Below are 14941 nucleotides of genomic sequence, written 5' to 3'. Positions count from 1 at the left end.
ACATCACACATAGGGCCAAATCTAAAATGTGCTAATCAAGTTTAGTCACCACACCTAAAGAAGCATAAAGAATGATTAAAGATTCACTGGAGAGCAACAAAGAGCAGAGGTACAGGGAAAGGCTAGAAAACTTAAACTTGCCCACCATGGAAGATAGAAGAGTTAGGGGTGACCTGATCACAACCTTTAAATTTTTCAGCCAGATTGATGACATAGACTGAACAGTTGTTTGAAAGATGTAGGTATACGTCAGCCAGAGGACATGGCATGAAATTAAGAAAGAAACTTGTTACAAAAGATGTAAGGAAATACTTCTGTAGTGTAAGAGAGTGGATGAATGAATTATATGACTGAAGGCATGGTTGATGCAAACAGCATACACATATTTAAGAAGTTGTTCAATAGTAGAGAATGTTTAAGGGATGAGGGGGCCCTCTTAAGTGTAAAACTCCCTCCCCATACAATACAGATAGGTAATTAATTATGCATGCACTTGCAAAGAGATAACACTGAGGCTAGGGAAGAAATATCTCAGTTCCAACTTTGATTGTAGTGAATGCATGTATGACTGCTATTGATTTTGCATGGTATACTGTAATATTTTGGAATGAAAAGGTTTTGATTTTCAGTATGAGCACAGTTGTAAAAAAATATTAAATGGAAGAACTTTCTTCTGGTGTCATTTCTTCAACATTATTTCATTTTTCATGGTTCTACTGATCTAACGAGCATTCTTGGGATTTTTTTTTGTAGAAATGCTCTTCCTATTTTGAATCCGAAAAAATCACTAGCTTACTCATCCTGATATTGATTATCTATCTAAGTTATAATATGAAAATGTTGACATCTCTGTATTATTTCAGTTTTATTTGAATCTGTGTCGTACTAATGAAGATACAGATGACCTTAAGAGAATTACTTTGGAGCCATCTGAGGATGTCATACTGGTATGTACATATTCTTTCATGTTACTATCAAAAGTAACTTAGAGGAGTGATTATTTGATCTTTCTACTTATCATCATTGCCTCCATTTTCATTTAGGGAGTGGATTATATATATTGCCTCAAATTTTTCTTATACACATCCTCATCCCATACCCTGTGTGATGAAGTGAAATGTACTTACATAAGTACTTCCTTCTTTTTCACCTTACACACCGAGTTGATTTGTCCGGTAAAACCAGTGTATTCATTTACACCATTCCCATACCTCAAAGGCCCTATTGCATTTGATCACTATTCATTCCTCTTACATCTTCATGTGAAATGTTCCCAGCACAAATCACTTCTTTCAATGCAAATATCCATCTCATACGTAGTCTACACCTCCTCTTTCTGTTTTCTTGACTAATATGTTATCTACCATATGTTTGATGACCACACCATCTTAAAAGACTTTCATCCATGTGCCTTTTTAATGATTTATTTCTACCATGTATCCTTTTTACATTTTCATTTTTTATTCTGTGTAACCTCCTGATTTCAACTTTAATGTTAAATGTCTAACCAGGACTAATTGTGTGCAATAGTGACAGCTTTTAGGGGGTACTCCAGGTTTGGGGTAAAGTCATGCATCATATTTTATGTGTATATATTTTTGAGTTGTATAATTAATTATCAAATATTTCAATAGATTTTTCAATTAGATGGTGCTTCATCCATCAGGTTCATGTATTTTTTTCATACTTGATTGCTGTTTCCTGTGTTAGCAAGGTAGTGCCAGGAACAGATGAGGGAAGGCCACATCTACTCATCCATAATCCATCATGTTTACTGCACCAGTAATTTATTTTGACATAGTCTTCTTGCCTATGTACTAAAGTATTGTATTTTGACCTACTGTAAACTGTAAAGAGAATGAGTGAGGAGAGATTGTTAGAGAAAGTTAACTGTAAAGAGAATGAGTGAGGAGAGGTTGTTAGAGAAAGTTGTGTGTCAGAAGTGGAAGGAACAAGGAGAAGGAGAATGAATTGGAGGTGGAGGGATGGAGTGACAAAGATTTTGACTGCTTGGGAAGTGAATATGCAGGAGATTGTGAGGTGTGCATGGATTAGAGTAAATTAGAGTGATGTGGTTTATGGGGGTGATGTGCTATTAAAGGACTGAACTGAGACATTATGAAGTGGCCAAGGAAAATCATGTAAAGGTCTGTGGGGCCTGGTTGTGGATAGGGGCTATGGTTTTGTAACATGACACATGACATGTAGAGAGTGGATATGAGCAAATGAGGCCATTTCTTGATGTGAAATGGCATACATGTTTGAAAAAACAGAGAAGGGGGCCAGGTGAGGATGTTCCCTCAGAGGCCCAGTCCTCTGTTCTTAACGCTACCTTGCTAACGCAGGAAATGGCGAATAGTTTGAAAGAAAAGAAAAGATATATATAAATTTTTTTTTTTTTTTGCTTTGTCGCTGTCCCCCTCATTTGCGAGGTAGCGCAAGGAAACAGACGAAAGAAATGGCCCAACCCACCCCCATACACATGTATATACATATGTCCACACACACAAATATACATACCTACACAGCTTTCCATGGTTTACCCCAGACGCTTCACATGCCCTGATTCAATCCACTGACAGCACGTCAACCCTGGTATACCACATCGATCCAATTCACTCTATTCCATGCCCTCCTTTCACCCTCCTGCATGTTCAGGCCCCGATCACACAAAATCTTTTTCACTCCATCTTTCCACCTCCAGTTTGGTCTCCCACTTCTCCTCGTTCCCTCCACCTCCGACACATATATCCTCTTGGTCAATCTTTCCTCACTCATTCTCTCCATGTGTCCAAACCATTTCAAAACACCCTCTTCTGCTTTCTCAACCACTCTCTTTTTATTTCCACACATCTCTCTTACCCTTACGTTACTCGATCAAACCACCTCACACCACACATTGTCCTCAAACATCTCATTTCCAGCACATCCATCCTCCTGCGCACCACTCTATCCATAGCCCACGCCTCGCAACCATACAACATTGTTGGAACCACTATTCCTTCAAACATACCCATTTTTGCTTTCCGAGATAATGTTCTCGACTTCCACACATTCTTCAAGGCTCCCAGAATTTTCGCCCCCTCCCCCACCCTGTGATCCACTTCCGCTTCCATGGTTCCATCCGCTGCCAGATCCACTCCCAGATATCTAAAACACTTTACTTCCTCCAGTTTTTCTCCATTCAAACTCACCTCCCAATTGACTTGACCCTCAACCCTACTGTACCTAATAACCTTGCTCTTATTCACATTTACTCTTAACTTTCTTCTTTCACACACTTTACCAAACTCAGTCACCAGCTTCTGCAGTTTCTCACATGAATCAGCCACCAGCGCTGTATCATCAGCGAACAACAACTGACTCACTTCCCAAGCTCTCTCATCCCCAACAGACTTCATACTTGCCCCTCTTTCCAAAACTCTTGCATTCACCTCCCTAACAACCCCATCCATAAACAAATTAAACAACCATGGAGACATCACACACCCCTGCCGCAAACCTACATTCACTGAGAACCAATCACTTTCCTCTCTTCCTACACGTACACATGCCTTACATCCTCGATAAAAACTTTTCACTGCTTCTGACAACTTGCCTCCCACACCATATATTCTTAATACCTTCCACAGAGCATCTCTATCAACTCTATCATATGCCTTCTCCAGATCCATAAATGCTACATACAAATCCATTTGCTTTTCTAAGTATTTCTCACATACATTCTTCAAAGCAAACACCTGATCCACACATCCTCTACCACTTCTGGAACCACACTGCTCTTCCCCAATCTGATGCTCTGTACATGCCTTCACCCTCTCAATCAGTACCCTCCCATATAATTTACCAGGAATACTCAACAAACTTATACCTCTGTAATTTGAGCACTCACTCTTATCCCCTTTGCCTTTGTACAATGGCACTATGCAAGCATTCTGCCAATCCTCAGGCACCTCACCATGAGTCATACATACATTAAATAACCTTACCAACCAGTCAACAATACAGTCACCCCCTTTTTTTGGTAAAGTGTGTGAAAGAAGAAAGTTAAGAGTAAATGTGAATAAGAGCAAGGTTATTAGGTACAGTAGGGTTGAGGGTCAGGTCAATTGGGAGGTAAGTTTGAATGGAGAAAAACTGAAGGAAGTAAAGTGTTTTAGATATCTGGGAGTGGATCTGGCAGCGGATGGAACCATGGAAGCGGAAGTGAATTATAGGGTGGGGGAGGGGGCGAAAATTCTGGGAGCCTTGAAGAATGTTTGGAAGTCGAGAACATTATCTCGGAAAGCAAAAATGGGTATGTTTGAAGGAATAGTGGTTCCAACAATGTTGTATGGTTGCGAGGCATGGGCTATGGATAGAGTTGTGCGCAGGAGGGTGGATGTGCTGGAAATGAGATGTTTGAGGACAATATGTGGTGTGAGGTGGTTTGATCGAGTAAGTAATGTAAGGGTGAGAGAGATGTGTGGTAATAAAAAGTGTGGTTGAGAGAGCAGAAGAGGGTGTTTTGAAATGGTTTGGTCACATGGAGAGAATGAGTGAGGAAAGATTGACCAAGAGGATATATGTGTCAGAGGTGGAGGGAACGAGAAGTGGGAGACCAAATTGGAGGTGGAAAGATAGAGTGAAAAAGATTTTGAGTGATCGGGGCCTGAACACACAGGAGGGTGAAAGGTGTGCAAGGAATAGAGTGAATTGGAACGATGTGGTATACTGGGGTTGATGTGGTGTCAGTGGATTGAACCATGGCATGTGAAGCGTCTGGGCTAAACCATGGAAAGTTTTGTGGGGCCTGGATGTGGAAAGGGAGCTGTGGTTTCGGTGCATTACACATGACAGCTAGAGACTGGGTGTGAATGAATGTGGCCTTTGTTGTTTTTCCTAGCGCTACCTTGTGCACATGTGGGGAGAGGGAGATGTCATTTCATGTGTGGCGGGGTGGCAGTGGGAATGGATTGAAGGCAGCATATATGAAACTGTACATGTGTATATATGTATATGTCTGTGTATGTATATGTATGTAAATGTTGAAATGTATAGGTATGTATATGTGCGTGTGTGGGCATTTATGTATATACATGTGTGGTTGTGGGTGGGTTGGGCCATTCTTTCGTCTGTTTCCTTGTGCTACCTCACAAACACGGGAGACAGCGCCAAAGTATAATAAATATACATAAACGCCCATATAAGCACATATACATACATATACTTGCACTCACACACACAGACTTATACATATATACACATGTACATATTCATACTTACCTGCCTTCATCCATTCCTGTTGCTACCCCGCCCCACAGGAAACAGCATTGCTATCCCCTGCATCAGCGAGGTAGTGCCAAGGAAACAGACAAAAAAGGCCACATTCATTCACACTCAGTTTCTAGCTGTCATGTGCTTTAGATATCTGGGAGTGGATTTAGCAGTGATTGGAACCATGGAAGCAGAAGTGAGTCACAGTGTGGGGGAAGGGGTCAAAGTTTTGGGAGCGATGAAGAATGTGTGGAAGGAGAGAACGTTATATCGTAGCAAAAATGGGTATGTTTGAAGGAATAGTGGTGCCAACAATATTATATGATTGTGAGGCATAGGCTATTGGTAGGGTTGTACAGAGGAGGGTGGGTATGTTGGAAATGAAATGTTTGAGGACAATATGTGGTGTGAGGTGGTTTGATCAAGTAAGTAATGAAAGGGTAAGAAAGGTGTGTGGAAATAAAACGAGTCTGGTTGAGAGAGTAGAAGAGGGTGTGTTGGAGTGGTTTGGACATATGGAGAGAATGAGTGAGGAAAGGTTGACAGAGAGGATATATGTTTCAGAGGTGGAGGGAACAAGGAGTGGGAGACCAAATTGGAGGTGGAAGGATGTAGTGAAAAGGATTTTGAGCAATCAGAGCCAACATACAGGAGGGTGAGAGGCATGCAAGGAATAGAGTGAATTGGAACGATGTGTTATACTTGGGTCAGTGTGCTGTCAATGGATTGAACCAGGGCATGTGAAACATCTGGGGTAAACCATGGAAAAGTGTGTGGGATCTGGATGTTGATAGGGAGCTGTGGTTTTGGTGCATTACACATGAAAGCCAGAGACTAAGTGTGAACGAATGTGGCCTTTTTCGTCTGTTTTCCTGGTGCTGCCTTGCAGAATCAGGAGGTAGCCAATTTGTGTTCATACCCTATTTCACTTAATGTTCACTTGACTTACATTTGTTGAATAAGAATCATGAAGCTTACTTGGTATGCATAATGGCCATTTTATTCCATATACACACTGTAGATTATCAAAGCAGCATTTTTAGGATATGGCAGTTGCGTTTATAGTACAGGTAGGTCAATCATTGTCTTATACTTTACTTGAAATTGGAATTAAAATCTCTGATGCTTTGTTAAAAATATTTATTGTCAGTGTTCCAGTTGAAGGTATTGCATGTTCCACTAGAGTGTCTTTTTGTACATTTAAGCTTGTTTTATTAGCTGTATATTAATTTGAGAGTTACTTTTATGTAGTACAGTGCCATCCCATGTGATGATTGATTTGATGCTTGTCAGGCACAGAAAATCAGTTTTCTGTAGGAGACTTTTTTTGGGGGGGGGGCTCAGTGCTGTCTCATCCATTGGTTTTATTTACTATGGTTTGGATTTGTTACGTCAATCTGATGTTGAGAGGTGAGGATACTGCCTGTATTTTGTGTTGTTGGTTTTTATCTGTTTAACTACCAGTAGACAACCATTTTGGTAAAGTTGATGATCATATTGCTACGACTGTGAATTCCTATTTTGCTCCAGTTGTACATGACGGATCAGAGCAAGCAAATTTTCCAGCTGTTTACTCTTGGTGGAATCTAGAAAGTATCACCCTTCCTAAAAGTATATTTTTTTCTCCAGGTTGATGTACCCAATGGACTTGGTGGTGCAGGGAGCGTGAATGGCTCTTATGGGGGAACAGTGACACCCTCAGACTCCACTGCCACCTTCCACTCTGCTGCTACTCTTCCTATCTCTGCATCTATAGATCCTATTGACTCTTCTGCTCCTAGCTATAGAGTTGAGCATGTGATCATGGGGAGAATGAGAGGAGGTTACACATCTACTTACACCAGATCTATTAGGCTATGGTCAGCAATTAAAAGTAAGTAATTTGTTCATTATTGTGAGACGAGCGGAAGTGAGTCATGGGATGGGCAAAGGGGCGAAGGTGCTGGGAGCAATGAAGGGTGTGTGTAAAGAGAGATCTTTGTCTGGGAGGGCAAAACTGGGTATGTTTGAAGGTATAGTAGTCACAACTATGTCATATGGGCGTGGGGCATGGGTTATACATGAGGATGTATGATCGAGGGTGGATGTGTTGGAAATTAAATGTTTGAGGACGACATGTGGTGTGAAGTGGTTTGATTGAGCAAGTAATAAAAGGGTAAGTGATCATTGTGGTATTAAAAAGAGTGTGGTTGAGAGAGTGGAAGAGGGTGAGCAGAAATGATGTTAATATATGAAAAGAATGAGTGAAGAGAGGTTAACAAAGAAGATTATGTCAAGTGGAGGGAACAAGGAGAAGGGGTAGATTAAATTGGAGATGGAAGGGAGGAGTGTAAGAAATTTTTGAGTGGTCAGAGCCTGAACATATAGGAGGGTCACAGGCATGCATGGGATAGAGTGACTTGGAATGATGTGATATACTGGAGTTATTGGGCTGTCATTGGACTGAATAAGGCATGTGAAGCTGCTGCAGAAAACCTTTGAAAGATCTGTGGATCCTGGTTGTGGATAGGAACTTATGATTTTGATGCATTACTCACGACAGTTTGAGAATGAATGTGAGTGAATGTGGTCAGTTCCTGGCGCTACCTTGCCGATGTGGGAAATGGTGATTGAGTAGAAGAGATAAATGTAAGAATAAATAACAGGTAATGAAAGAGAGCTGAACACTTTTCTCTATGGTTATTGTAACCCATGGCAGCAGGCTGCATACTTATGACTTTTCCCTTATATCTATTCATAGGCAATTCTTGATGTACTTTGGGATGACCTTTGTTCAACCTTTTCTGAATTAAACACAGTAATGCTCTTTTTATTTGTATACTTCCTTGCTCTCTTCACCCACTGTACTTTCAGTCTTTCCCCATACGTGTCCCCACTGGTCTTAGTTGCATTTTTGGTTATCTACATTTGTCTTCAAGTTTTGCAATATCAATCCTGTCTCCAAATATTGCTTTTTGAAAGTGATCCAACTCTAGTAGGTTATGTTATCATAGCTGAATATAACTACAAACTGAGTGAGGAGAAGAAATAGGAATGGATTGATAGAACTGTTTTGTGATGGTGACTCCAGAAGATTTTGTAGGTTTTTTCTTCCATAACTTTGGCAAAGCTGTGTAATATATTGATACAGTGTAGATTGATATAGGAATGTATATGATATTACTGAAGCTTAATGAATTCATCAAAAAATTATAATTTTAGCTGTTGAATAAGTAGTTATATTGCTGGAATATTGTATTTGGTTGACATAACCCACATTTGCCTTGCTTCATCCTTAATCCATTTATTAACTAATTTCTCTGTCTGTACCTATATTCCTGTTTATATGTAAAGATCTTTCACATCTTTCATCAACTTTATGCCATATACATCCATAAACATTTCACAAGTGATCCTTCTTAAGTTTTCTGTTTTGTTCAGATTCATGAGAGGTGTATTTACTCTCTTTTGCTTCTTGATCTTTTTTCCAGCTATCATTTTCTGTATATCTGATGGTATCTCTGATGCCTCATTCATGAGATCAGAGTAAGGTCTCAAAGTTGCCTTATCCAAACACACCTCCTTCGCTTGCTTCATCCCATTAAACTTTCATGTGTCCTCACAATATGTTGTCCTTGTAGACTATCATTTTCCCTTGGAATATTTTCTGGTTTATTCTCATAAGTTCCTGAGCCATGAGGATGTGGAATCTCTCCTCAGATAAAAAGGAACAGACTTTACCTCAAGCATTTTTAAAGCACTATGTATAAATGAGTATACTAAATCTGTAGTCAGGAAAATTTAGTAGGAGCCTCTGCAAACACTGCACTAGAGTTGCCCTCTCCTAGTGGCCTGTTAAGGGTGAGGTACTTAGGCTAAGAAGCCGCATAGGAGTTCACTAGTTATGGGGACTCTATTGCCGTGGCCACCCCCTTGAGGGAGTTCCAGTTGGAGGAGGCATCAGAGATATAGATAGATAGATAGCTAAATATGTTTTGGACTTTCTCCTGAGTGGTTCCATAGATGAAGGAAGGATGGAGTCTCCCTTTTTTGACTGAACTTTATTTCCTTATGCTGTGCAGTACAAATGGGAAACTTCCTCCTTTACATCATTCTGGAAGGCTTACTCAAAATCCCTTCAAATATTTCTGCCCTTTATAAATCCCGTGTGTCATTCTCAGAAGATTTGATTATACTGGAGCTTACTGGGAGTCTTGGTGCATGCCTTAAAATAACATTCATTTCCATGTTGGGAGGATTTTATGCATTATCTGATATCTAAGTATCTGTGCAGATGACAGGAGCTTGTTTCGTGTTGAGTCCATAACATATGAGATGAGGTTATTGTAAGTCCAGCTAGTGGTTAGACCTGATGTTAAATGTTCAAGAAAGGTAATGTGTAGAGTTTGAAATCCTAGCCACCCTTGTAAAGAAATATTCTAGGACAGCCCTGGACTCTGCTATTTTGTGGGTGCTTCTGCTAAACACCCACTTACTGAAACACATCCAAGATGACTACTTAACACACTGTCTGTCAGACCTTACTGTTAAACATCTGGATAGCCAGCCTAGACTTAAAGGATGCTATTGATACCTCAGAATGAGGATGTGTTTGGCATTCAAAATTGGTACACAGACCTAGCAGATCAAGACGATGCCATTTGGTGTAGGCATAGCCCCTCAAACTTTTCCCTGAGTCATTAGTAATGGAAGGGAGGAGAGACCAGATGGCCTAAGGCTCTCATACCCCTTCCGATGTTACTGCTGATATAATAAGGAAACTGATTTGGAGGATATCTGCTCAAGAATCTAGTTCTTCATGGGATGGGTCTGTATGGAACCTTAGCTGAACTAGGGTTGTGCATGATATGCACATACCTTGCTCGTCTTATTGGCAAAATATAACAAATCTTTAGGTCAGGATATTTTGGTCAATAAACGTTGAATCTTTTGTTGGATCTTTCCATTATGTTAAAAGTTCTTTCAAGTGCTGCTGGGGTCAGAACCTTTTATTGAATCTTTCCTGGATGTGAAAAGTTCTTCTAAGTGCTGCTAAGGCCCAAAATGGGAATCTTAGTTTCAACTTAAGTTTGGAGTCCAAGAGACTTTATAATTTTGCTTTAGTTGCAGTGTGCGTCTGGTTATGAGGAATATGTTCTGGTTGATGACCCTGATTCTACTGTATTATTTCCCATGGCAATTGCAATTCTGTAAAATGCTTTAGTGGCCCTGATTTTTTTTCTTTTTTAGCAGTTGTTGGTAACTCTGAAGTCTGTGGGCAGTTTGCACTTATGAAAAAAAAAAAGGAGCAATCCTTGTGAAGCTTACCCATATTGAACACAAGAATAGGAAAGGAAGAATACTCTTTTTTGTGTAGACTGATAAGGGTTGATGTGGAAACTATTTTGTTGTGTTAAGGCTTTAACATCAGTGTTGTCTTGCACAGAAGATGACTTAGGTACAAAATTAAGTACAAAAGTGTCTGTGTATCTATCCATATGATAAAGAACTAGTTTCCTAAAGCCGACTGCCAGACCATGCAATATTCAGCAAACTGCCATGTCACATGATTACTGCGTGGCCATTGGCAACTCAAGGGTGGGCCGTTTTGATATCTGCTTCTTTCCCTACACATCAAAGCTTTAGAACTCTCTACCTTCCCATGTCATTCCATTGATTATGACCTGGCACATTTCAAAAGACAGTTTTTTCATTTCCTTCATTTTCATAAATATTGCCTTTGTCTTTTGTATTTCCATTTCATAATTTTCTCTTTCAATTAAGGCCTGACCTTGATGTGGACTTTTGTCTGTGACCCGGGAGATCTTACCTTATGCCATACCTAAGCCACAACTGAAAAGAGTTTGTGCTTGATCTCCTTCTGTACTAATGGTAAGAGACAAAGACGATATAATAAGCACAGGGTCTGGTCACATGTAAAAATTAATAAGGTGAATTTAAATTGGGGCTGTTTTTAGACGAACAATTATTGATCCCCTTTGACCCTGCTTCAAACAGACGAAAATCCTTCATATGATCATTTAAGAACACAAGGTGATCAAGTTTATTAATCTTGCCTTTTTTTTCGAGTCATTGTCCAAGCTGCCATTACAGCAATATTCCCCTCAGATATTACAGCAAAATTTTCTCTCAACAGGAGGTGTAGTGGCTCGATGGCAGGTGAGCCGCAACATATGGCAGTACATGTTGTCTATCGCCCTTGCCTACTTTGTGACCTTGTGCCTTTACCCAGGCATAGAGACTGAGGTAGTGTCCTGCAGTCTGCGCTCCTGGATGCCTGTTATCATGATGGCTCTTTTTAACCTCTTTGATTTCATTGGCAAGGTAAATTTAGAATAAATCTTTTGCAGAGAATATATTCCAAGGAATATTGGTTTAATGAAAAGTAGTAAAGACAATTCAACTTTGAAGTTCCTGCACTTAGCAATTCTTCCTTTTTTGATGCTGAAGTCAGATAAAATGTGCAAGTAATTGTGTTTAAAATTATCATCATATTGCTCAGCTTAGATCTAAGGTGTACAGAATCCTATAGTTGATAGTGACTTTCTTGATGTAGTGTGATTGATATACTTGAGACCAGTTTTTACCGAAGATATGGCAATTTATTTGTTCTTTATAATTCCACTAGTTTCTCAAAGTAGAATTCACCTATATCATCATCTTTTGTCATGTCAACTTTGTACATGCAAAGTCATCACAGAATGTTTCATATGCTTATCTTTCAGTCCTGTGGATCCTTATCAACAATACTTGAAATATATACGTAAACCTTGTATCTCTGCAGTTAGGTTTTCTTTCCAACCCAATGAATTTCATGTTGATCAAATGGTATAAAAAATGTATAGTTTCTAAGATATTCATATGACAATGATTGAAAGTGACTTCATTGCACAAAACATCAGTACCTTCATCATTTCTTAGCAGCTGATCTTCATATTTATGTTGGAGTATTCAAATAACTTAATTTCTTCAATTCTCTGAATATCAGTTTGGTATATCAACAGGTCCTTGCATCATTACCGTATGATTGGACTCGTAGGCAGCTAGTGGGTGTGTCTTTGGTACGTGTATTGTTTGTACCTCTCATGATGTTGTGCGCTGGACCTCGGACCTCTCCTGTTATCCCTGGTGAAGCTACTCCACTCATTCTCTCTGCCTTGTTGGGAATATCCAATGGTGTCCTAGGCTCTGTTCCCATGATTCTTGCTCCAACCAAAGTGCAAGATGAACATCGAGAACTTACTGGTAACATCATGACCTTTTCATATTATGTAGGACTTACACTTGGTGCCAGTGTTGCTTATGGTCTGGATGACATTTTAGGTAGACCAATAAATAATCTTTGTGGAGACAAGGTTCATAGTCTTCAGGATGTTTTAAAACCAACAGCATTCACAGAGATAACTACCACAACATCCACATTTCATTTTCATCACCATCTCTTATTAAATATCTCAGAAGGGGGTTAAGATTTTTCTCTCAGAAAGTTAGTATCTTTTAGGTTGAGAGTAGATCCTTCATAGTAACTGCCAAAAATTAGGATAAAAAAGTAAACGTTTCAGTATGTTGAGGGTGAATGGGAATATTTATTTTTACTTTTAAATGACTGTACATGTTATTAAACTTTGTTACTGATGAATACAACTGATATTTATTGTCAGTATTAAAGGATGTTTTAGAAGCTGAGAAATATGAATGAAACAGCACAGGTGGTGTGGAAGTAGGTATGTCTTGGGTTGTGTTACTGTTAAATATTTTTATGGGTGGAGCAGTACATGAGATGATGGGTGAGGTTACAACACTGTTCTGCTGAACCATGGTGGAACAAGATGTTAGTTACACTTTTTGTATTCAGATGATGGTGTTTTGGTTGCTGCATCAGAGGAAGTATTAGATGAAATGGTAAGCTATTTTTGTGATTGAGAAGGAAGAATATGACATTTTTTTTTGAAGTGATTCGGTGCCACAGAGTACTACCATACTGAATGGTGAAGAATTTATGAATTGCTGAGTTTGAGTATATGGAATAAAGTTCGGTAAAGATGATCATGGGAACTTAAAGTTTAGAATACAGTCTTTCAAGAGAAAAATGTACATTAGAGCTGCACAAAAAGCTGGTGAATGGGAGGAGTTAAGTGCACTTGGTTACAGAATGGAGTACTTGTTCTGGCTCTGATGTATGGATGTGAAACCCGGGTTGCACATGGGTCAGTTTAAGAGCAGTAGAGTGAAATCACATTTCTAGTACAGTTAGACTAGGAAGAATAGGGTAAGAATTAGTTAAAAGCTTGTGTTGTGTGAAGAAATTATTACAAAGGCACATGGAGGCAAATATTTTGATATGGTCATGTTAAATATATTGTAGATGATAGGTTGGTAAAGAAGATATATTATAGTATAGTTTAAGATACAAGAGGAAAAGGTAGACTGTGGAAGAGATGGATAGTTGTTGTGAAGGAAACGTCTGGAACAAGATATTTCATAAGATACTAGGGGAATGGTTAGTGATTGGGTATGGTGGAATCATTTTGTGTGAATGTGAAGGCTTGGATAGATACTTTTTATATCAAGTGATGAATGAAATCATCATGCAGAGCAAAAAAATATTAGTGTTCACATTAGTGTGAAGGTCCATGTATAACATACTGGACATGGATTGAAGACATGAATGAGTGAAGTGAAATTGTATGCACCTGATGCACCTTATAAAATGGGAATGTAGTAAAAGGAAATAGCTTGATATAAGTAAAAAATCAGGTTAATAAAACTTAAATTGTTTTAAGAATCAGGCTTTTACGTGATGGCTATCATAAAGGATATTTTGGTTGTGGTTTGTCACTTTTAGCTATTTTGCAGGAAATTTCCTCACATATTGCCTTTAGAATGTGATAATGTTATAATGCTGTCTTTTAATAGGGATGATATGCAAAGAGTATTAAAGGAAAGGTCCCTGCTTCCTTTAGTTTTTACCTGAAGAGATATGATGATTTTTTTATTGTAAAATGTATTTCATTTCTAGATCAAACTTTTTCTAGTCAGTTACTCCGATTCTTTTGTGTTGTGTCATTTTTTTTTTTTTTTTTTTTACCAAAACAAACTGCATTTGAATTTTTGTTCAAACTGTTTTCTAGTCATTTTCTCAGTTTTTATGTTAGATACGAGCTTTATACCAAAATGTACTGCATTTGATTTGTAATCAAAATCTTTTTCTAGTCAGTTATTCAAATTCTTAGGTGCTGTCAAAGTATTACGTTTGTTTTATACCAGAACAAACTGCAATTGATCTTCAGATCACTGTTTTTGTAGTCACTTACTAAGATTTCTTTGTGTTGTGTCAAATATTATATATTAGTTATATACCAAAACAACCTTTTTCTAAAAGTGTATTATTAATAGAGACATCTTTTGGTTATGAAATTTTTATTCATTTAATGTACCAAGTATTATAATTCATATTCACTCATGTATTGCTTCATTGTATGTTGTAATATGGATAATGCTGTATATTTAATTCTTTTTGTTGACTGTGGTTTGAAATATTTCATAAACTTAGGGTTTTTTCTTTTTTATATAACTAAAATTTCGGTAAACCATAAGTCATTTATTTTAAAGTTACTTATTAACTCTATTTTGAAATCTGTGATAGATATAATCACCAATTTGCACTGTATAGGGAGGGAGTTTT

The 14941-nt window shown here is 38.5% G+C and overlaps 2 protein-coding genes across 3 annotated transcripts in view; one reads left to right on the top strand and one right to left on the bottom strand.

Annotated features, from left to right (window-relative positions):
- The window catches only part of Ent3 (equilibrative nucleoside transporter 3), a 41787-nt gene extending 27448 nt beyond the window's left edge, over positions 1-14339 (top strand). For both annotated transcript variants that reach the window (XM_071694329.1, XM_071694330.1), the window contains exons 8-11: positions 864-947; positions 6886-7129; positions 11393-11580; positions 12261-14339. In XM_071694329.1, coding sequence (XP_071550430.1) covers positions 864-947; positions 6886-7129; positions 11393-11580; positions 12261-12725 — 981 coding nt within the window. In that variant the 3' untranslated portion in view covers positions 12726-14339. The remainder of the gene's footprint in view (positions 1-863; positions 948-6885; positions 7130-11392; positions 11581-12260) is intronic.
- The window catches only part of Prosbeta6 (proteasome beta6 subunit), a 71803-nt gene that overhangs the window by 36396 nt on the left and 20466 nt on the right, over positions 1-14941 (bottom strand). The window lies entirely within an intron of this gene.

This window comes from Panulirus ornatus, chromosome 57, assembly GCF_036320965.1.
Source record: "Panulirus ornatus isolate Po-2019 chromosome 57, ASM3632096v1, whole genome shotgun sequence".
In the NCBI taxonomy this organism is placed as follows: Eukaryota; Metazoa; Arthropoda; class Malacostraca; order Decapoda; family Palinuridae; genus Panulirus; species Panulirus ornatus.
This window is presented reverse-complemented; position numbering and strand designations above follow the sequence as displayed.